Source organism: Diorhabda carinulata, chromosome 4 (assembly GCF_026250575.1).
Source record: "Diorhabda carinulata isolate Delta chromosome 4, icDioCari1.1, whole genome shotgun sequence".
Lineage (NCBI taxonomy): Eukaryota > Metazoa > Arthropoda > Insecta > Coleoptera > Chrysomelidae > Diorhabda > Diorhabda carinulata.
Window position 1 is genome coordinate 7870794 of NC_079463.1, and position 23224 is coordinate 7894017.

The 23224-nt window shown below is 30.9% G+C and overlaps 2 protein-coding genes across 5 annotated transcripts; one reads left to right on the forward strand and one right to left on the reverse strand.

Annotated features, from left to right (window-relative positions):
* Nucleotides 1-557: 557 nt before the first annotated feature.
* LOC130892526 (facilitated trehalose transporter Tret1-like) lies at nucleotides 558-10167 on the reverse strand. 4 transcript variants are annotated; one of them, XM_057797979.1, is made up of 4 exons: nucleotides 9992-10167; nucleotides 9456-9524; nucleotides 7857-7978; nucleotides 558-1976 (listed from the first exon to the last, which is right to left on the reverse strand). In XM_057797979.1, exons 3-4 carry the CDS (start codon nucleotides 7945-7947, stop codon nucleotides 640-642), a joined length of 1428 nt encoding a protein of 475 aa, XP_057653962.1. In that variant the 5' UTR covers nucleotides 7948-7978; nucleotides 9456-9524; nucleotides 9992-10167; the 3' UTR covers nucleotides 558-639. The 4 variants fall into 4 exon arrangements, with proteins under 4 accessions (XP_057653962.1, XP_057653961.1, XP_057653963.1 ...); XM_057797978.1 differs by having other exon boundaries at nucleotides 9952-10167; XM_057797980.1 differs by having other exon boundaries at nucleotides 10083-10156.
* Nucleotides 10168-16815: 6648 nt separating this feature from the next.
* On the forward strand, nucleotides 16816-22660 carry LOC130892531 (facilitated trehalose transporter Tret1-like). Its single transcript, XM_057797986.1, has 2 exons — nucleotides 16816-16968; nucleotides 20272-22660. Exons 1-2 carry the CDS (start codon nucleotides 16881-16883, stop codon nucleotides 21606-21608), a joined length of 1425 nt encoding a protein of 474 aa, XP_057653969.1. The 5' UTR covers nucleotides 16816-16880; the 3' UTR covers nucleotides 21609-22660.
* Nucleotides 22661-23224: the final 564 nt, after the last annotated feature.

Consider the following 23224-nt stretch of genomic DNA (forward strand, 5'->3'; position numbering starts at 1 on the left):
AAAATCCCTCTAAAAACTAAATTCAAAAATGAAGAGTTATGAAGCAAAAAAGGAAATTTTTGAGAAATTTTCGCTTATTTTTGTTTTTTTATTTATGAGTTTAGAGTAAAAATTCATAGAAACAAAATTGTTAGACAAAGTAATTTTCTACAATTTATGTTGCTATAAGTTTTTTGTGTGATTGTTGGTTTCAAAGATATAGTGAAAAAGGCGTTTCCACCCATTTTTCTAAGATAGCGGCGACGGAACGAAGGTTGCGACTTCCAAAAACTGGGAGTTAAGCTTTTAGTGACCCGCCCTATACATCCTAGAAGTTTCGTTTCGTCCTCAGACAAACGCGAGGTCCAGGTCACATTGCATTGGACTATATGAGAATGTATTTACTTTTTGTTCATCTATTTTCTCAAGCTCCTTTTTTATTTTATATTAGTTTACTTAGTTTACTTATCGGTACTAGTCATAACATGATAAATGAAATAAATAAAAGTTATTCAAGTGAGTTAACTAACTGACTTTTTATTTACAGAGTATTTTATTTAAGGAGAATGATACTGCAATTTATCAAATGTTGAAAATATATTTCATATTCTTAAACGATATACAATAGATAAAATTGAGAATACATGTGAAATAACTTGGTCACGCCTTTTTGAAAAGATGTTGTATTTCTAAAAATGATTTACCTTTCGTTTCAGGCACTGTAAGATACATGCTTATAAATCCAATAACGCAGAACATTGCACAAATCCAAAAACACCAGTGTGGTCCGTAATGAACGGACACTAAAGGAAAAGCGAAAATTACGATACACATGATTGATTGGTTTACTATTAACACTAAAGACACACCCAAAGCTCTCATATCTTCGGGAAAAACTTCTCCCGCGAAAGTTAACGGAACGTTACCTAATCCTATAGAATATGAAATTATATATATCACAACCAAAATTACAGAGATCCATTTGAAATTGTTTAGTACTTGAGAACCGATATGATCGAGGTAGAAATAAAAACCGAGAAAGAACATAGGGAATGCGCAACAAAGAGTCGATATGAGGATCAACTTTCTTCTTCCCAATCTATCTGAATGGTAAGTTGCTAAAGAAAAGGTTACCAATTTAAGTACTCCTACAATTATACCAACGGAATCTCCTGACAAACCAGAGCCAGCTTTGTTAAATATTGGTGATACATATATCAATATGATTGATAATCCAGACAATTGTTCAATAGAAGTGATTTGGATGCTTATCAAAAAAGCTTTCCGAATGGCAAAATTGCTAAAAATTTCCCTTATAGTTCGTGATTTACTTAAAGTTGTAGATGCAATGATTTCTTTGATTTTCTTAATTTCTGATTCTATTTCTCTCGGATTAGTTGTACTTCTTAATATTTCTAGAGCTTTAGTTCCTTCCAAATAATTTTGTTTGAGCAATAAGTAATATGGAGACTCTGGTAGAAAGAAGGATGCAAAAAGAAAAAGAATAGGTGGTATAGTAGATAACAAACTCAGACATTTGACACTCATAATTGATCCAAAAATATAACCTAATACAATTCCTATCGGAATATGCATCATCATTATACAATTGAACATCCCTCTATTGGAATCTTTTGATATTTCAGTATTATATACGGACGCTGTTAATAATCCTCCATTTACACAAATCCCAGTAAGAGGTAAAGAAATATAGTATGTATTAATGTTTCTAGCGAAAGCCGTTGTTATTATGCTACAAATTAATATGGAGCTTATCATCCTCATGGTTGTTTTTCTTCCTATTCTGTCAACTATATATGCCCAAAATGGAAATAATATTATTGCTCCAATACTTGGAATTACAGTGATTATGGAAGTTTCGAGAGCAGAGATTGGTTTATCCAAAGGATTGACGTCTGTGTTGTTTAACATTAGCTTAGGAATAACTGGCGAGTACCATGATATCAAGAGTCCGAGTGATGTTACTAGTAAGTTAGCTGAAATAAAATAACAATATTAGATACTGGTTGTGAGCGGAGGTTCGTAAAATTATCGTATTCGTGAACGTGGGTTGTATGACGCGTTCAGGAAAAAAATAGGATTGGGAAAATATATTAGGAAGATAAAAATTTCTCTGTTCAAACTTTCATTCAAATTGTTTCTTATTATCTCTTTTATGTGTCACATATGGCGAAAATATAATTTCTTTCTAACGCAAACTGCCATAGCAGTCCATAACGATATTAAATTATTAAACTGATTTTTCTACTTATTAAACTTAAACTGTTTCAACACCTTTTATTTGTTTGTTTATAACTGACTCTTTGGCCTCAATTGTGCCCTTCTTTAAGCGATCATATTAAATTTAAGTTTTGCACACCTGTCAAATACTGACAGGTCGTCATGATTGATGGATTTTTTGCATCGCATGATAGATACTGGGGAATACTTAAACAGGAAAACAACGAAAACTGAGGATCCACAATGCCACAATGCATTGGTTAGGAGTACATGATTTATGGATCGAAAACGTGGAGAATAAATAAACAACTAAAGAAAAAAAGTGGTAGCAACGGAAATGGACTCACTAAGAAGAGCAAAGAAGATAGGAAAGAGTGGCAATTAGAAAGTTTTGAACCCTAATTTAAATACTTTGCATGAGAGTTGGAAAGATAGCGCTGGAGAGAATTACGTATGCACGCAGTCCCAAACTCACAAAATCGAAATGCCGCCATCAACATATCTGTACATGTTGGTGACGGGTTTGAAATGAAAAAAATTAGATATAGTTTAAAAACATTGAGAAACACACTTTTAGAGTTAGTTATATTAGAAAGGGAAAACTAAGAAGCATGCTTTAACAATAATGAAACTGAAAAATAAAAAATAATTAATAAGAATAAAATTACTATTGAAAACATTATTATCACTATTATAAAAGTGTGAGGTGCTTTATAGGGCATTTTTAAACTAACTTATAACAAGTGAAATCGAGTCGTGAATTTCGATGTCACCATTTTAAGCGAGTTATGGAAATAAGAAGATAAAGAATAAAGGATAGGAAAGACCCACTTATTGAGTAATTTTTGGTATGTTATACAGATTTGATTGAAATTGATTAGAATTGTAAGAGTCGTTAAGTTCATAAAACGTTAAGTAAATGGGAAACAATATTTGCATACCCCAATTATTCATTTTAAAACTAATAAAAAGCCTAAAAACAATGAGTTGTTGACAAAGAAAATATAAAAATAGACACAAATAATTCTCAGTTATTTAAGTTATTCCATATATCCATATATTAACTTTGTTGTAAATATTCCTTCGCAAAATTCGTGTTATATATTCCATATAATAATATACCGAGATATTTTGAGAATTTCCACTTATTAAAACATATATTCTGTAAGGCACTGTAATGAGTTACCCTAATTTACAGTCACCTACACGACAAGTACTTCATATTGACTTTTCACCTACACCAATTACATTTGTGATGAATGTGGGTTTCAATTTTCTTCATCATTAAACTAAAATAAGACATGTTTGAAATCGGGACGAGCCCTTCAATCTAAATTATTCTCTGGAGACTTATTGTATCATAATATTATAAATGAGGGGATGAAGAATTTAAAAATGAAATTTTATCTTGTATTCTTGACTCTTTTGGAACTAGTTAAAGGTAGTGTACCTTTAATCAATGCTGCTTATATGGAAGAAACCTATGACATATAATTACTTTTGGAAACACTCAAATATGTGCATATTCTTTCAAAATTTGTGTAGATTTCAAAGTTTTCGCCTTATTACTCCGGCACCATTATCATATCAAAAGTTTGGCCTACGCGAATATCTCCAAAACTTGAGACGATATATTGCAATATGACCGTTTTTATATACAAGTAAGAAATTAGGGAGTTGATGAAAGATACAATATGGATGTGGTGACAAAGAATTCGTAATTTGGCAGTTGTCAAATGACCCAAATAAACATTACTTCTCTACTGAAAGGTTAGTTTCAAGTATGGAGAATTTAGAAGAAAACGAACCACCAACCATGTTTCATGAACAAAATATAGATTAATTAAACCCTTTGTTAGAATGGGAATAGTGAGACAATAATTTACAATATCTGTCGGCTTGTTGAGACAGGTATTTCGATTACTAGAAAAAGAGAGAGCTTTGGTTCACTGGGAGTGAGTGTACGGAAATTGGTCAGTAAATTTTTTAATCGATAAGAAATATGTAAGCAGCAATATAAAGTAACCGAATGTAGTTCTAAAATCAAGAAAAATGGCACCCAAATATACTGAGGAGTAATAAGAGGAGGGAAAATCAAAACGTAGTAGCAGTTAGCGCTTATGGTTTGAAAATCATTATCAACGATGAGTCAAATTTCACCTTAGAAAAGCGGCGTCTTATTATTATTGTCAGGGAGATGAATTCAGAAGTGTATTTCAAAAGACACAAAATGCTGGTATGGTTGGCGGTTTTTGAGTATACATTTGTCTTTCGAGACATTCTGTAATCGCCAAAATAAGATCACTCAATAAGTCGTGTGACTAACTAAGAAAAACACGAAACGTTCATTCTGAAATAGAATTTTTCGCAAACTCCGTCAAACGCCAGATTTATGGTTTCAGAATTTATTGCAACATTTAAAAACAAATTTTAGGATAACGAGCAAATAGGATGCTAATCCAGTCATATAAAATGTGAAGTGAAAATAATTGGATTAAAACAAACACTTTGTACTCAATTTTTTGTCCTCACATCCTTTGATGAAAAATTGAAAGATCTATAAAAACATTGTTATACATTTTCTGTCTAATCATACAAGTAAGATGTACAGAGATCTTGTTAGCGAGCGATTTGTTTGCTTGTAACGCATTGGAATGCAACTTGTCACTCAAGTATTTCCTAGACCCATATATGGATTTTCGTCTTGAGAATTAAGAGCGATGGGCATCGGGAATAGTTCCATGAGGCCATTCCACAGATGTAAAAGCGCTATCAACACAAATAGAATTCAAGTATGTTCACCTATTATTATTCGACGTTAAAAACGGAAATTCTAAATTTCAAATTCATAGGACAACTTTCTCATATTTCCATATTTTGTTTCGGATTGTCATTATCTCGTAAAATATTCGAATTACTTGAATCAATATTTTTTGTTACTTATTTTTACTAAAAATCATCGATCAAAGTAAAAAAAATATGAGTGAGGTTCAAATTTTATGCCCAAGTGTTGTGTTCATTATCATTTGTTGATAAGGAATTGTGGAAAGTCCAACACTGAAATTACTCAGGCGACGTCAATAGTAAAAGTTGTAAACAATAACATTATAATTTAAAAAATTCGCTTACGTCAATATGCAAGACGCATTTAAAAAAACTGCTTTGCGTTGCCATATGGCGATAATCTTAAAAAGATATTTGAATGATGAGTGATGTATCTTCATATTCACAGAACTAACAAAAACATAACATGAAGAATGCTGATGAATATCAAAAGCCTAAATCATATCCAAATTATTGGCTGATCAAATGAAACAACGGAGATTTGAGAAAAATTTAGTCTGTAATTCAAAATATAGAAAAGTAGTCTAAGATACCAGTCATTAAATACTTGTTTTTGGAAGGCAATACGCTAACGAAAATAAAAGAAATTGTGTACGGTGACTTACGATCGTAAATTTTGTGCACCTGATTACAAACGTCAAATATATCACATTTGGATTCAGCATTGTGCCCCAAAAACTTTACGATCGAGTTCAATTCGAGAAACATACGTTCAAGAAACCAAAAACTGTTTTTCCGAAAAATTTATATAAGTAGCAGAATCATATATAGGAGATACGAGTAGTTTTATTAACAAAATTGAAATTTCTAACAAAATATTGGATTGTCCATCTTCTTCAAAACAAATGAAAAAATCTGATAAATTTGTGGAATCAACTCTTCAAAACATATCTCACGTCTTTCATCCGGAGCATGGAACATCTTTTATGATGAACCATCTATTAATAATTGACTCTGTAAAATATAAATCCTTCAAAAAGTAATATTTCATGTTTATTTGGTGAATTAATTTTATACTGAAAAAAGTTTACATCCACGTATCAATAGAGATGCAGAAATGTCAAATAACAGTTGCACAAAAGAGATATTTTTTCCAGTTACATCACATAGTAGTCACTCTTCCGTTAATAAGTCATAAATAACACTCTGAGAACATACTTTTTGAAAAATGGATGGAGCTAAAAAGAATTCTGGATTCGTGCTTCACAAAAAACAAACATAAATTGAGATTCTAAAAACAAGTTTATATCGAAAAAATTTATTTTCCTGTGAAGTAATTCTTCAAATATCAAAAAAAGTTATTGGGAAAAGTTGTTTAGAATCAATATCTATACCAAATTTCGAAATCAGTTGTCAACTATAATTTCAAATTTTTATTCAAATAAAACTAAGCTAAAAAGCTATGGTAGGCATCACTAAACCTCCTCTTAAACCTGAGTATTTCTTAATATTTTTTCGGAAAGGTCCAAAAGCTTTCTGTCCTTGCTCTTTAGTAATTGATGTGTATTCTGTTTTTCACTATTATTCAAAATCAATAAACTATCTATTCGATACCTTCCCATGCAAAAAAATATTGTTAGGTCTGAGATAAAGTCAACATTCACACTCATTCACCCATATCATCTACCACCAAACTAACTATTTTACCAATCAGTAGATAATCAATTGTGTAGAATGAGCATGGCAACATTCAAATTTAAAGAAATGAGTCTGTCGAATATTTTGAGAAAGCTGCAGAATTTGTTCAACGCTCTTTTAATAAAGAGAAGCCTGACGATTAAACATATACTTTTCGAAAATACTGCTTCCTCACTTTAATTGCGTAATAGGGATGACTTTCGAAGACGTAATTTGTGGTTTAAGCAGAACAAATATTTAGTTCTCAATTAAACAGAACCGAAATTATAGCAACTAAAATATCTGCAATAAGTTTATGTTCTCTTGTAATAAATGCTTTTTTTTGTTAGAAAATTCTTGATCGAACACCAAACGGTACTTTTGGCCATTACATAATTTGAGTGTCTGTTTGTCAACTATCTTCTGTCATCTGTACTTTTGTTCCTTGCAGTATCAGGATACCTTCCACTGGACAAAGAAATAACTAATTTCATCCATATTTTACCGGTTCCATAACACTAAATCCTTCCAATAATAAATATAGAAAATAGTTGAAGCAGTGTTTGAAAGTTGATTTCAAGTCATTGTTACAAATATTACTCCGTCATTTGTCACATAAAAAAATTTAGTTGATCAATGAGTTTGAGGAATGGTATAGAAATATGATTTTGATTTTAAACCAAGCAGATCTGGACCGTAAAAAATTGATAACAATTGTGTCTCGAACGCTGATTGGAGGAGACAAGTTATGGAGAACGAAAAACTGAATGAACCCTTCCGATATTAGTTCTAAAAGAAATGAAAAAAATCAGATAAAAACCGTACTACCACATTTCGAATGATTATTTTACAACTCTTGTTGTGCCATCAGAGACGGGCGATAAGACAAAATCTTATCTTTGAATTGAATAATATAAAAGGTATATTAATCATCTAAAATAGATCAAGTCACACAACGACGCTCTGATACTTGATGTCGTGAAACTGTGAAACTTCGGCTAAGCTAAATTTTATTTCTGGTTGTTCATCCAAAGTATTCACCAAATATTAGAATAGAATATCATGCCATAAGAAATATGAGTAGCTGATCAAAAAGACATGCTACTTAGAGAGAAATTTTGGTCATCTGTAAATATAAGGGTGCGACAACTAATAGATTTCGAATTTAACCTCACCTGATAAACTACAGAATAACATTCGCCAATGTACTCTTTCTAATCTATGATGGATAGCACTATATCCACTTTCCACTAATTTGCTATCCATTGGAATAGTGACGAGGCTACAATGGGCAAACCTAGAAAACAATACAATGGAATTGTATTACATTGAATTACTGGTTATGAATGAGAAATAGTAGGTTCATGATTTTTCCAAAAAATTTGAAACTTTTGTTTGAGCACTTTAAGTCTAATAATCTAGCAATAATCGATAACATACATAATACAGGGGAGTGGAAAGTAGTGCCGTTAATGCGCTTTTTGACACTTGCTTGTCATTCGTTCGATTTGTTCCCTTCTAAATTATTAAATAATAAATTACATATTGTACAATTTGAAGAGAATGGCTAACAAAACACAGAAGGAAAATATCCGGAATTGTATATTTTTCAGTTTCGCAAGATTAGTGCGCAACCACCGCGACCAAAAACATTTGAAATTTCTATCCCAGTATGTTAGATGTTCGTTAATTTCAAAAGTGATTTTTTGTGTTCTCTCTCCGACTTCTTTAGATCAGTTTGACCAAAAACAATAGACAACTATATGCTAAGGTCAAAAGTGACAGCGATTTCTTCACTTAACCTTCGTCGACCACGCAGGAATATTCATAATACATTTGGAAAATAAGGAGAGCAAGCGTTTGGGTTCCATGTTATATGAAGAGAGCAAAGCAACTATTGCTTCAACGTATTGCTTTAACGCCACCATACAGAGTATCGTTTCTGTTTGCTTGATCATAAAAGATCAAAAATGGTCATGTATAATGAAGGAAAAAGCATTAACTCTTTTCATATAAAGTACCTCGAAGTACTACAATCCTGGGTTTACATCCTTGAACTGCAAATTGTTGATACTAATTTTAATTGTTACAAATGAATCGAGTGAATGGATCTTTAACCAAAAATTTTCCGGCGATTGTCAAAAGAAAAGACGTTACTCTGTACAAAAATGCAAGACCACATTGTGCAAGGAAAACTTGGGAGAATGATTAATTTGTTTGGAAGGTAATGCCTCTTACACCAAAATTGCCTGACATCGTTTAGATTTCCATTTAATCAGATGAATAGAAAAACATTTCGTTGCTCTGTTTTGAAAATCTACACACTCAATTATAAAGATTATAAAGAAATTATAATCTAGAAGGTACTGACATTACTAATCGAGATTATAGATTTATTGGTTTTAATTTAGTTTGATAAACCAATAATACTATACTATTTTCCGGCTCCTTTTTATTAAAAGTATCATTGAAGGAATTTATATTCTGGCGTCTAATAATTATTTGACCTGTAAATTTTAACAATCATATAAACTATTTTTGTTTCTTCAATCGGTCATAGAGTCATAGAAAAAATTATTCGATAGATCAAATAAATATTATTTTCGAAAATATTGAGAAAGCCTAGTTTGATTTCAATAATATAAGAAACAATACTTTTCCATTATTTACTTGCTCTTAAACAAAAATTTCCAAATTTTTAACAAATACTGAAAGTGAATATTTAAAACAAAAAATACAATAAAATCAATAAAAAATATCACTAAATTACATACCAAACTTTTTGTGGAATCTAGATGGAAGTAATTATTTTCCAATGGCCGTATATCTTGATAATGGAATATCTAAAAAAGAAATAAAAATGACTCCTCAATTGTAGATTAATTTCGAAACAATCATGAAAAAAATAAATTTTTATCAATATTATTTCTATTTATGATTTAATTATTCCATTACACATATATTTGAATGCTCCGGGTTATTTTCGTATAAAAATCCACTTTTCGTAAAATATTATATCAGTGTTCCAAAGTAGCCTGCAGGTAGGCATTTTTTAACATATACAACAATTATTAAAATCGTAATAAATAATTTTGACCATAATAATTTATTTTGATAATGATTTTGTGTTTATAAATATATTCTGCTAAGTAAGTTTCATGACTAATTTCAAAATTTTCGCAATTAAATATTTAATCATAAGAATAACCGTTAAATAAATATTGTTTCCAATTCACGATAGCACTAAATAGCTAATAATTTCACACATACAAATAATTAAGCTGCAAAGTAATCCAGAAACTCTGCTCACTTCTTTAACGACCTGCTCGAACTCCTGAAAATCGTCTTTGTTTTTTTTCAGATATAAAAAAATATGAATAATTCACAAAAATTATAATTACATTAAAATTGAAAGCGATTATATATAGATGAATATAAATGAATATTCTAGGAGTCAATTCTCTCACAAGTTGTGTGACAATAATTGACTCAATTGTTGCTAAAGTCGATTAGTTATTGCATTATCAGTGATGATTATACAGGGTGATTCATTAAGAATGTCCATTCTCTGAACTGTAGATTCTAGACCTCAAAATATGATGTTTCTGTTCAACATGCCTTATGCTAGTTTCCGAGTTCAAAGTTTAAATTTAAATTTTGATTTTCGCAATAATTATTTATGTTTTCACAATTTCTCTTTGAAAGTTGGCAATTTTACGTTTTTTAGCATGAGGAATCATGAGAACTCTAATTTAACATTGCTAATAGAGGGTGCTAGTTACACTTGTTTGTGTGTGTTAAATCAAAGTAATATTTTTTGGGCTAAGCTTACAACTAAAATAATAAAAAAATATTAAAAAGCGTTAAATTCTACAAAAAAAAGTTATTCTTCTTTGATTCGTGTAACTCAATCGGTTATCGAATTATTTGCTTCTAAAAAGTTCAATAAATTTTAATTTTTTCATAAAAAAATTTTATTATTCCTTAAATATGTAACAATAACAAATTTGTAAACAAAAATAAAAAACTTCTATTTCAATACACTTTATGATCCGCTTTCGTAAAGATTTCTTAATATCAAAATCACATTCGTGAATTAAGTCGTTTTCTTTTCAAAGAGGCTTGTGTCGCTTTTAGACAGTTTGTATAGAAACAAAAAATAACAAGCATAATAGTTATTTATCAAATAATGCCAAGGCATAACGATGTTTCCAATAATGAGATGCGCGATATGAGTTGTATGTTGGCTCAGTCAAAATATAGTGGTCCAGCTGCGGCTCGAAGATATTCACAATTATACCCAAATCGAAGGCAACCCAATTACAAACTGTACCGAAATCGTTACAACCGCTTTGGTGAAACGGGGCCTTTACACTCTAAAACTGAGCACGGTGCTACAAAAAAAAAATCATTGCCGATGAAGAAGATGAAATTTTAATTTTTGTTACGGAGAATCCAGATATCAGTACTCGCCGATTAAGTCTGCAAACAGGTATAAGCCAATTATCTATTTTTAGAATACTGAAAAGGAAAAAATTGCATCCATATCATTACATTCCTGTTCAGAATTTATTACCTCAAGATTTACCTAAGCGTCTATAATTTGCCCATTTTTTGCAAGATAAACAAAATGTTCACACAGATTTTCTGGATACAATTCTTTTTACTGATGAGACAACATTTACCAGACGAGGAATATTTAATTATAAAAATAATCATTTGTGGGATTCTGAAAATCCACATGCTATGAGGAAAACACATTTTCAGCACGAGTTTAAGGTTAACATTTGGTGTGGTGTAATATGTGGGTATTTAATAGGTCCTTTTGAACTGCCAACCAATTTAAATGGACCTCTTTATTTAGATTTTCTTCAAGAACATTCACACGAATTACTAGAGGATATACCTCTCGCTTTAAGACAAAATATGTGGTTTTTGCACGACGGAGCACCACCACAGTATTCTTTACAAGTTCGTCAATAATTAAACGAACAGTTTCCGCATCGACGGATTGGTCGTGGAAGTGAGTTTGCTTGGCCACCAAGATTTAAATCCTTTGGATTTTTCAATTTGGTCGCAAATGAAGGCATTAGTTTACAAAGAAAAAATTACTTCTCTTCCATAACTGCGACGGAAAATAGAAGAAGCCGCGGTTGAAATTGAAAATAATAGACAAGGATTATTTGATATTAAGAGATCTTTACGAAAGCGAATCATAAAGTGTATTGAAGTAAATGGTGGGCATTTTGAGCATTAGCTTTGAAGTTTTTTATTTTTGTTTACAAATTTGTTATTGTTACATATTTAAGGAATAATAAAATTATAAAATAATAAAATAAAATAAAAAACTTTTTTTTGTAGAATTTAACGCTTTTTAATGTTTTTTTATTATTTTAGTTGTAAGTTTAGCCCATAAAAAGTTTACTTTGATTTAACACAAACAAGTGTAACTAGCGCCCTCTATTAGCAATGTTAAATTAGAGTTCAAATTATGATTCCTCATGCCAAAAAACGTGAAAGTGCCAATTTTAAACTTTGAACACCCCGTATCTCGGAAACTAGCAATATTTGCATAAGGCATGTTGAGCAGAAACATCATATTTTGAGGTCTAGAATCTACAGTTCAGAGATTGGACATTTTTAATGAATCACCCTGTATTAATAAAAAGTATATTAATATTCATTGGGTTTGTGAATATTTGAAATTTTCCAAACTAAAAATATAGTTTAACTCTATTGTTGTCGTTGAATGTTTCAAAATGAATACCTGGTGCGATTCATGATGTTCACCACAATAAAACAGCAGTTATAGAGGATGAAATTTATATTTTAATCCACATAATTTCTACTATATCGTACAGTAAACATTTGATCTCAGTCTCCAAATAATCCTATTGCCACAATCACTCTAACACAATCGTAAGGTCATGTTTCTTGTCATGGCGTTCCATGAAAAAGTGATTCTTCAACAGAAGAGCATGTGATGGTATTGTTCGATATATCTGGATTGAAGAAAGAACGATCAAAAGTTGTTTAGAACCAAATTTCCTGAATATGTCTCAGGTTTCATCAGCTGCATGCACGAGAATTATTCATAGCGCAAAACAATACCTTTACTCAGCATGTTACTGTTTTGAGTAGCTCATTGAAGTTTTCTCAAATAAGCAACATCACCTTACTACCGTACAGTAGAGATGATGTCCAGTATTGCCATTCTATAGGCTTGTCAAAAAACTTTATGTCTGATCATTTTTTGTTACGGTTGATTTCGTTCATTTTTGTTATAAATTTCCTACCGGCGGAAAATTTTTGAATAATGACTTTCCAATCATTCAATTGTGCTACATCCCAGATATCTCACGATAAATACCGATCGTTTCTAAGCCTTTAATATAAAGAATGGTACTTAGAAGTTTCGATTGACAGAAGCATTTCAAGTAGTCCCATAGAACCTTACGCATCTATGGAGATGCCATACTGCCGACTATTCATTGCCGATAGATGTTAATACTTGTTGTGCATATTTTTCTTAAAATGGAAAAAATTGAGTATCGAGATTTTGGGCCCGATTTTTGTAATAACAAATACGTTTTCTTTAAGGGTGACGTGTCTGCATATTTCTGAAGACTGAGTTGAAATATAGAGTGTGATAATTTTTCAAATCAACACCCTGTATAGGAATTGGCTATCAATTTTCAATTATGGAATTTCTACAAATGAGTCGTTTTTGTTTATGGCTTTTTGAACTGACGTAGCCCAACCTAATGGTATCAGCGTGTTTCACACAATCAGTTTATTATCAATGAAAGATAATTACTGGGAATGTTTACCAATTCCATCCTTGAATTTTTTCAACAATTCGATTACATATTCATTTGGAATAACTTCATTGCAATCAATATCTATTGAAATATATTATACGAAATTTACTAATTGACATATTTGTATGTCAATGTTAGTATGAAACCACAGTGGCTAGTTATTTGAATTTATACAAAAAAGAAGTTCTTTACAATATATTTAGGATGAGTGACTTTACATACTTTTACCATATGTAGAACCCCTTAGGGAACATATCATGAAGCTACTGAAAAGTGCCAGAAAAGGCTCTTTACTAATTTACAAGATGATTTGTCCAATTGACCATAAATTTCAATTGACTATAGTGTTTACTCAGCTCATTGGATTTTTAATTTTTCTTTCATCAAGCTTTCGACTGGTATTAGCTGAACTAGGAAATTGGCGTTCTCTCTTGGTTCATGAGCACAACTAACACGTTTATAGATTTGACGATAGGTAACACTAGGGGTTATAATGCGTAGTTGATCTGGGGCGGATGCCTACCGACAAGCGTTTCCGTTTTATTCACGTACAGTTATTTTGATACCTGAAATGTGTGTCTAAAATTGTGGTCAGATAACTAAAACGTAAGGATATAAATATTTACTAATCTATATTATTTATATTCAAAGAAAGTTAATTATATTAAAGTTAATGCTTAAGGACTGTCTGTCTAACCCGGGCCGGTATTACGGGCAACATAATAGGAAATTCGAAATAAGTCCAAAAAATGTCAGCTCTTTGTGTAAAACAAGATGGCAAAGGTTTGGGGTTAATAAAGGGTGCGGTGTCATTCCCTACATTTTCCTAACTTTTGGTTTCCACCACAAGAACCCCTTCAACGATACCTTCAAACATCAGAAACAAGTGGGTATAATAGACTCACAAGATGGTCGTCATAAGTGTCTATATAACTATATTTAATAATATTTGTAGACATACGAGTACTCCATTATGTCCCATTAGAGTAGACGGACGAAGAAGAAAGACTCGTAAACCTTTCAATTTCCATACATGTAATTTTTATCTAAGAAGCATACTGCATTTTTATGAGAAACTGCACTTGCATTGCATCTCCAGTAGTTTATTGTGATAACTATCACACGTTCGAAAAGCAAACTAACTTGTTAAATATTATAATAAATACAAGTTTATTCAATTATGTGAAAAAAATTGATAGAGTTTTGAAAGGTGTAGATGAAAGATTAAAAGGTGATGATTTCTTGTTTATATTGGCATACAAATATTTAAGAGGGCACTGTTGCTTCAATGGACACTTATACATAGCAGATAATGTAGTCTGCAGATTCTGTGGCGCAGAAAACGAAACCTCTATCCACATTTTCTAGAAATGTGAGTATATGATACGCTTATGTATGCGTACGTACATGTATTTATCTATATGTATGTATTTTTTATTTTTTGGAATGTAATAATAAATCGATTGTTTTTTTTTCATTTCTAAGACCCCATTCTCCCCATAATAATTAAAAATGAGAGTATATTTAAATAATATTAATGGATGTATATCAACCAAAGTGATCGTGTTGGCTATCTATAGGATGTTGTTCGTCTAGATGACATCTCTTCCTTTTAATTGGCGGTGAGACAACTTCTAAATAATGTTTGTGGCAACAGGTGGATAGAACGTCTTATTAGAAGGTCTTATTTCATAGCGTTCATAATCCTCTGGTTTCAAGCCCGTTGATTACCATATTTCAAATTTACAAAATTTGTTAATACCTTATCTTGTGCTTCCATATTATAGTTGTACTATGAATAAAATTGGGACAACATTTTTTCACATGCCGTTTCCATTGGTTATTTAAGTAGTTTTAAAATCACTTATTGCATTTAAAAAATATTAAACACGTTGAATTATTCAATACATGTCTCTAAATTGTTTTTCATAAAGCCGGTCCAGGTATACTGCATCATAAAAAAATCAAATGAGATGTGTAAACACTATAGGCAAATAAAAGTTACGGTTAATTTAACAAATAACCCATTAAATTGATAAAAAAATGAGTTGACACTTTTTCGTAGCCACATGAAATCATCCCTGAGGTATGAAAGAAATGAGTCGCTCTATCTATTGAGATCAAATTTGAACTCTAAAAGCCCATTTATAGTTTACCTTACTTTAGAGTCTACGAAATAACTACAAATTGGAAATTGGTGACAAGTGACACCTAGTTTGAAACGTATTTTTAATACATATCCAATAATACTAATTCTTTTTGGATTAACGATATTTTTAAAGTTGAAATAAATACACTGAAATTTGAGCTTACAATCGCTACATATTTTTGAGGTAAACCGTTTACCTCTCTGAAGACGTTAACTTGGTTATCGAAATGCGCATCAGACGCATCATTCATTATGAATATCACTAACTGTTCCAGAACATAGTTTAAAATCAAGATAAATAATTGGCGTTTCATCTTATTTTCGGTTTTAACAAAATATGACTTGACATTGACAATTTGTATGATTATATTAATCAATAGTACACCTCAATCATGAATAATGAATTTTTCTTAGTGTTACATCTAAAAAATTTGTAGCAGCTATGAATTAAATGATTCGTAGTTTTTTAAGTTGTTTAGGTCATTTTATCATTGATAGCTTTCTCATTCCTATATATATCAACCATTTCTAAAAATTTTCTTTCCGTTGATTTGATTCCGTTTTAAGAATTCTTTAATCTTTATATTCGAATTATTTTTTCATATTTCGTGGTTTTGATATTTCATGGATTGGTGACCTATTAATCTATTTTTTAAACAGTGTGACGTCTGGTCTATGAGAACTACATTCATACATCTTGTTTGAGGTTGATTCCAAGACAACAATCTGGGAATTTCACTAAGGAAATGAGAAGCTGGAAGAAAAATATAAAGATGATTTGAAAGTGAGCTATCCGTCTGGACCTCTAATTTTAGGGGGCTATTGGAAGATTTTGTTGGAATGTCATTATTGGCAATGGAGTTTAGAATATTTAGAATGCAACATAAACTTGACTTTATTGGAACATACGTTACTTATGTTCCTTAGGTACAACCTCTGCAACCCACCGATTCTCTTATGATTTCATTATCATTATTTGGGAAACAAGAAAAATCTGTATAACATATCCAACCAGCTACGTATATTTTTTATGAAAAAAATTAGGTCAATATCGCAAAGATTTATTTAGAAAGCGGCTATACTAATATAGCTAATTATTACGCGCAAGTATGTTTCTACTGAACATAATTACTCGTTATTCTAATAAGGTAGTAATAAATAGTTATGTTTGCAATCATTACTGGTCACAACTTCATTATTATCAGTGATAATAATAAATCCAAATTGAAATGTTTAATGTACATAATCCCAAAACTCTCGTTGTGGTTAAAAAATTGAATCAAGTTCCATGGTACACCTACTTTTGCAGCTTAACAGGTAAACCTTTATTTGATTTATTATCAATGGAAATAATCACGTCGGAGAATAAAGATGAATTCTAAAGCTAAACTTCTCTGTTCTTTCATTTTGGTCATACCAAATTTAAGGCAATAACGAAAATTTATGTTTTTGGTTTATATTGTTTTGATGGAGTGACAAAAATAAAGCAGACATTTTATACCCACGATATATACTAGATGAAGGAGGAAGTGAAAAAACAAACTATGGATGTACCATATTAAATGGATCTACTGCAAATCAAAGCATCTCAGATGAAATGACAAATATTGACCTAATCTCTAATAAGGTGCTGCAAGAGTTATAAAATGAATATATAAATACCTCAATACCTTGAAATTAGCCCTCATCTCAAAACAAGAGAAATATCAACATCTTGCAGATCTATTAGCGTCTTACCTATAGTGCCTAAACTATTAAAATCATCTACATAGAAAGAATAGCATTTTAACACGCTTATATTAGCTTATGGTTATATGGTTTTGTTTGTTTGTTTGTGTGCAACTCTCCTTTGGACTAAGAGCAAGAGGCTTATTTAATAAAAAATTGGCTTAGAGGATTCGAACATCCGATCTGCGTGTTGGAAATTAAGCACTCCGACAACCTTAACAACTACACCGTTATTGCTCTATACAAGTTTCGACGATATGATAAATATGTAGCGAAGTATGAGGGTGGTATCAATTAAAAAACTGAAAGATATAGTCCGAAAAAAAAAACTAAAAAGCACGCTTTTTAAGCATATCAAACGAAAAAGTTGGAAAATTATTTTCAAAATAAGCTTAAAATAATACAGAATGGAAGTTTGATGTGCTTTGAAAGCGTATTTTTTAGTTTTTCCAAACTATATTTTCGAAGTGAATGAATGTTATACCGCGACATCAATTCGGATTTAAAAATAAACAAGACACGGTAGAACAGGTACATCGACTAACCAAGGAAATGAATATAGATTTTGGATCTAAAAGTTACTGGTCAGCAGCCTTCCTAGATATGACCACAATCTTTCCACAAAGTATGGAATAAAGGATTATATTAAGTAGCTAAAAAATTTTGTCTACCCTCTACTAAAATCCTATCTTACTAATAGACATATCCTTGTAAAATACTATAATAGACTCGCTGATCCCTATCCAATTGTATTGTTAACACAGAGCATACAGAAATCTATTAATGAACTAAAACGTTTTCAAAAATTTATTTTATGGAATTTACTTATAATCGAGGCTCCTAAAAATGTATTTATCAACGGACACTTGTTTTATTATAAAATAAATCCAATTAATTTTAAATAGAAATATTACTATGGGTTTTGTATCGAGTTTCCATAGCTTCTCCTAACAAGACATTTTAATAGTTTTTGTTGAAAGTTAAATTCCGCGCCTGAGATGTTTCACACAAAATCAATCGATACAAATTTCGTATTCAGCATAGTTGTGAATTAGCATTGTATTACATCGTAAAAGGAAAAGGAATTTATGAAAATTGTAGATGAAATATTGCGGAACTGTTTAGGGACAGTAAAGAAAAGATTTTTGCATCGAAATTGAAGAAATTGCATGAAACCTCACCATTAAACTTCTGAATCAGAACAGCAGTTATCTGAGTGAACAGAGAGAAGCGGCTGGGACGAGTAAATACTCAAAAATTGAAATACACACAGCATACCGTTATAGAGAGTTATGATAAAGTAAGGCACAGAATTCTTAAAGCGTGTAACGTTCATAATTAAGAAGAATGCAAAAACAGGTCACACAAGAAAAAAGAAAATTAATAAAAAACCATATCTGGTTGATTTTGATTGTATGGTAAAAAAGAACATGATTGAAAAATTTGTTAGTTAGTAAGAACATGGTTTTTTCCATTTTTTCAATTGGTCTATATAGTAAAACAATTGTTTTTCAGTGACAGTCTTCAATTAGCGTCATACTAATTTTATTATTAGAATTTCTACAACCGAAAGAGAAAGGATAGAAATTCTAATGATCCTAGGTTACGACGATAGACATGAGTCATTAGGAAGCATGATGTTATGATATTTAATACATTTAGTAAGACCTCCAATTGCTAGAAGCACAATAAACAGAATTGTTCCAAACTCCAAAAACACCAGAAGCGTGAGTGATGCTCCAAAATCTAAAATACCTGGAATAGTCATTTCTAAAAAAGTTTTTAAAGAAATAAAGACTGCATCTATACAAAATGCATAAACTCTAATGAAGCATTGTGATTGAAGTCCAAATTTTCTTAATGGTCAAATATTCGACACAATTGTCACTACTGGAATCATCGGGACTTTAACAGCTAAACATCTTCGAATGGCAGTGCTTTCGGATATAATTGTGGCACTTCCAGATTCAGATAATAGGAGAAACTTTTTTTACAGTGTTTGGTTCCAATAAGAAGTGGGATCATCACATTAATGATCGATTGAATAATCAATTGAGATCATCTGATCTTACCTCTTTTGATTTTTTCTGTGACATTTTAAAAGTCGAGTCTACGTCTACCGACAAAAGAATCTAAAACACTTAATGGAACGATTTAGACATGAAAGTTTTTGTATAGCTCCGTAAATGATCGAAAACTCTGTAAATCAAGTCTACTATCGTCTTGGCCTATGTTAGATAGTGGCACAGTTCGACAATTCCTATAAGAAATAGTTTTTGTTTGAAAGACTATCCACTGAATGTGAAAGTTATCACTAAAATGAAGTTTATTTCGTTTTTCTAATTAAATTATTTCTTAAGATTTACAAAAACAAAAAGCAATAATGTAAAAAATATAACTCTCTATTTAGAAAAAATGATAATGACGTCATAATATTGACACATTTGATGTTTTCATTTTTTCGACTTTAAAAACACAGCTTAAAATGAACTATTCGACATATTTCTGCATTTTTTTTAATTGATCCTTGTACATTTTATAATTTTTGTACATCACTTCATCATAAACCTTTATATTTTGAAAAAGAAGAAATTGACTAGTACGGCATATTATCGTATCGATTGAAGAAAAAACTTACGTCAATATATGAAGAAGGAATCGCCACGATAATGCAACAGTTCCACATGTTAAGAGAAACGGTAGTCAATTTGGCTTCTTTCAGGCCAAAAACAAACCGTCTCATATAAATTGCATAGAATTTTATGAATATAACACTAAAAAACTTGTTTTTTTTACATCGAAGACTTAATTATAAATAAATTATATAAATTTTGTATCTGTATCTTCAACACCTGAAACTTAATATTGTATTCGTGTTTCTCTATGTTTTAGCCGACTTGCTGATGATATCAACTGGTATGCAAATATCTTGGTATTCGCCTGCTTTCACAAAACTTCTTTCGAATGATTCTATTGTCAATCCATTCGGAGAGCCGATTTCAATGATGCAGATCTCTATTCTTAGTATACTACCATCGTTGGCAGCAGTTATCATGTACATACCTTGGGCGAAAGTATTGAATACTATTGGAGCTAAGAAGACCATGAGAATTATGGCAACCATACACATCTGCAATTTGATAACGATAGCTTTTGCAAGAAATATCATCGTTTACTATGTATTTCTACCATTAATTGGAATAACTGCTTATGGAGGTGTACTGGCTTTGACGGTGTATAATACTGAAATTGCACAAGATTCTCATAGAGGAACAATAAATTGTATAATGTCATTGCATATGCCAATAGGAATTTTAATAGGTTACATTTTAGGATCAGTTTATAGCCTAAAAAATTCATCGTTAATAAGTACGACACCCTCTATCATATTTATTCTACTTTCATTACTGATACCAGAATCTCCATATCATTTAATATTTAAACAAAAAAATACCGAAGGTTATAAAGCTTTAGAAACTTTAAGAGGTAGAAAGAACGTCAGTGAAATAGAACTTGAATACAATAAAATAAAATTAACAATCGATAATGATATGTTATTACGAAAATTGACTAAAATTTCAGACTTTGTTAGATGCAAATCCATAAGAAAAGCTTTTTTGATAAGTACCCAACTTTTTATTGTAGAGCAATTATCGGGAATATCATTTATATTGGGTTACGTGACGGTAATTTTTAGCAAAGCTGGTACTGGTTTATCAGGAGATATTGTCGGAATTCTTGTCGGAATAACGAAATTAGTATCATTTTTTCCGGCTGTATATTATATAGATAAATTGGGAAGAAAAACATTGATACTCAGTTCCATCTTTGGCTGTTCAGTTCTGATGTTACTTCTTGGTATCTTTTTCTATTTAGACCATATCGGTTCGAACTTAATTGGTAATATTAGATGGATATCAATACTTTTTACTCTGATTTACATATTATCGTATGGTATTGGATTAGGAAATGTACCTTTGGCATTCGCAGGAGAGATATTTCCTAAGGATGTAAGATCTGCTGGTGTAGCAACAACATTAATAATAGACACGTTAGTACTGAGTATCGTAACATTCAGTTTTCCCTTGGTTTCTACCACTTTAGGATTACATTGGTGTTTCTGGATATGCGCGGCAGCTTCATCAATTGGATTTATCAGTATTTATTTTACCATGCCAGAAACAAAGGGAAAATCTTTTTTAGAAATACAAAATCTTTTAGAAAACTAATCAAATAAATTGTGCGAATATATTTTATCCGGATATAATGGTAGTGTATTCAGTATCATATCATACCAACGGTTCCAGAAAATCGAACTCCAATAAGTAACAGTTCAGTATCAAAATGGATTGTATCAAGCAGTAATTGAATACATGCGTTAGAAAGAGTTATATATGTTATATTGTCATTGTTGAACTGACTATGCACAAATTGCTTGCAGATGCAAACTCTAAAAGACGTTTGTTGTCGTCTTATAATGAAGTGAAAAAAAAAGACAAAGAAATTCTTACAAGATAAGTAACACGGTATTCCTCATTAGTGGAAGTTAGTTAATAGTATCAATTTAGTTTTGGAATTACGTGACGTGATAAAAAAAAACGCTGGAGATTTTCCACAAATGTGTTCTGTTGCATCAGGATAACGCACCCACAGAGTTGGAGTTTCTGGCTTCTGAAACCGTTGGTGATATTCATACTGAACACATTGTTTACACTAACACCCACAATTACACTGTCTGAAGCGCGCTTCGATAACAAAGTTTTCGTCTTGAACGCACGTGTAAATGTGTGCAATTGCTATTGCAACATCCGCAACAGCTCAGGCAGGTTTACAATAAGTTGATCACCTGTCATATTTTCCAGATTTTCCAGCCTGTTGTCAAAATTTGTATGATAAACGATTTTCTTCGGATAATAAAGTCATTGGTATAGTAAATTTCTATTTTTTTATTTTATGATCAGAGGTGAAGCGAAGGGACTTTCTTATGTTCCTCCTCAAATTTTAACAAGATCGATTTATTCATAGAAAATTGCAAATTCGAAGTCACATTAGAAACAACTTCACCACACTTTCTTAGTAGTTGAACTTAGAGGAAATATAAAACAATGAGGTAATGTTGATCATTCAATATAAGAAGATTCAGGTAATATATGGAATGAATATATATGTATTTCGATATATTTAATGTCTAGATTTATTGAAATTGCTTTACTTACTATAATTAAATAGTATTTTTGTAGAAATGTATATTTTAATAAAAAATTTCTTCTAGTTAAATAAACGAGATTTTTTTAGGTCATAATACAAATAAAAAGCTAACGAGAAACTGTATGTCCTTATTAAAGGTTTATTATTTAACCTCGAAATTTAAATCAAAAATAATTATACATTTCAGGCTTTAGTAACTATTTAGTTATTTTGGTACATTTTCAGACAATAATTGTTGTTGTTTTGGTAATGAGATAAGAAAAATTCAATAGAAAGTAGTTGCCATCATTAGGGTAGTCAAATAATTAATTATTCCTTCACTAATCTGCATCTCTGGTCTCAATTTGCTTCAGGGACTTCAGTTTCATCATAAGCTTTTATATTTTTCTTCTACTGTTGTAAGACATCTCTTGATCAAATACTAAGCAATACTTTTGATTATCGCAGTATTTGTATTTCTTTCTCTGAAGATAGAAATAACCATATTTATCAATTTTTCGCGGGTTCAAAATACATAATCTCCTTCCTTTGGCGTTAGCATTGTATTTAAAAAAAATTCTAATAAAAAATCTTTTGACAGTTCATTTTAATATATTATTGTTGTTTTGGATACAATTTTGTTTTCCATGGCAGTTTT

Bases quoted from the DNA above. Each gene is read 5' to 3' on its own strand.
- LOC130892526 (XM_057797979.1), bottom strand. From the start codon at position 7,947: ATGGATAGCAAATTAGTGGAAAGTGGATATAGTGCTATCCATCATAGA. The intron at 1,977-7,856 runs GTGAGGTTAAAT...ATTTTATTTCAG, and splicing joins GTTATTCTGTAGTTTATCAG to CTAACTTACTAGTAACATCA.
- LOC130892531 (XM_057797986.1), top strand. From the start codon at position 16,881: ATGTTTAATGTACATAATCCCAAAACTCTCGTTGTGGTTAAAAAATTG. The intron at 16,969-20,271 runs GTAAACCTTTAT...TCTATGTTTTAG, and splicing joins CTACTTTTGCAGCTTAACAG to CCGACTTGCTGATGATATCA.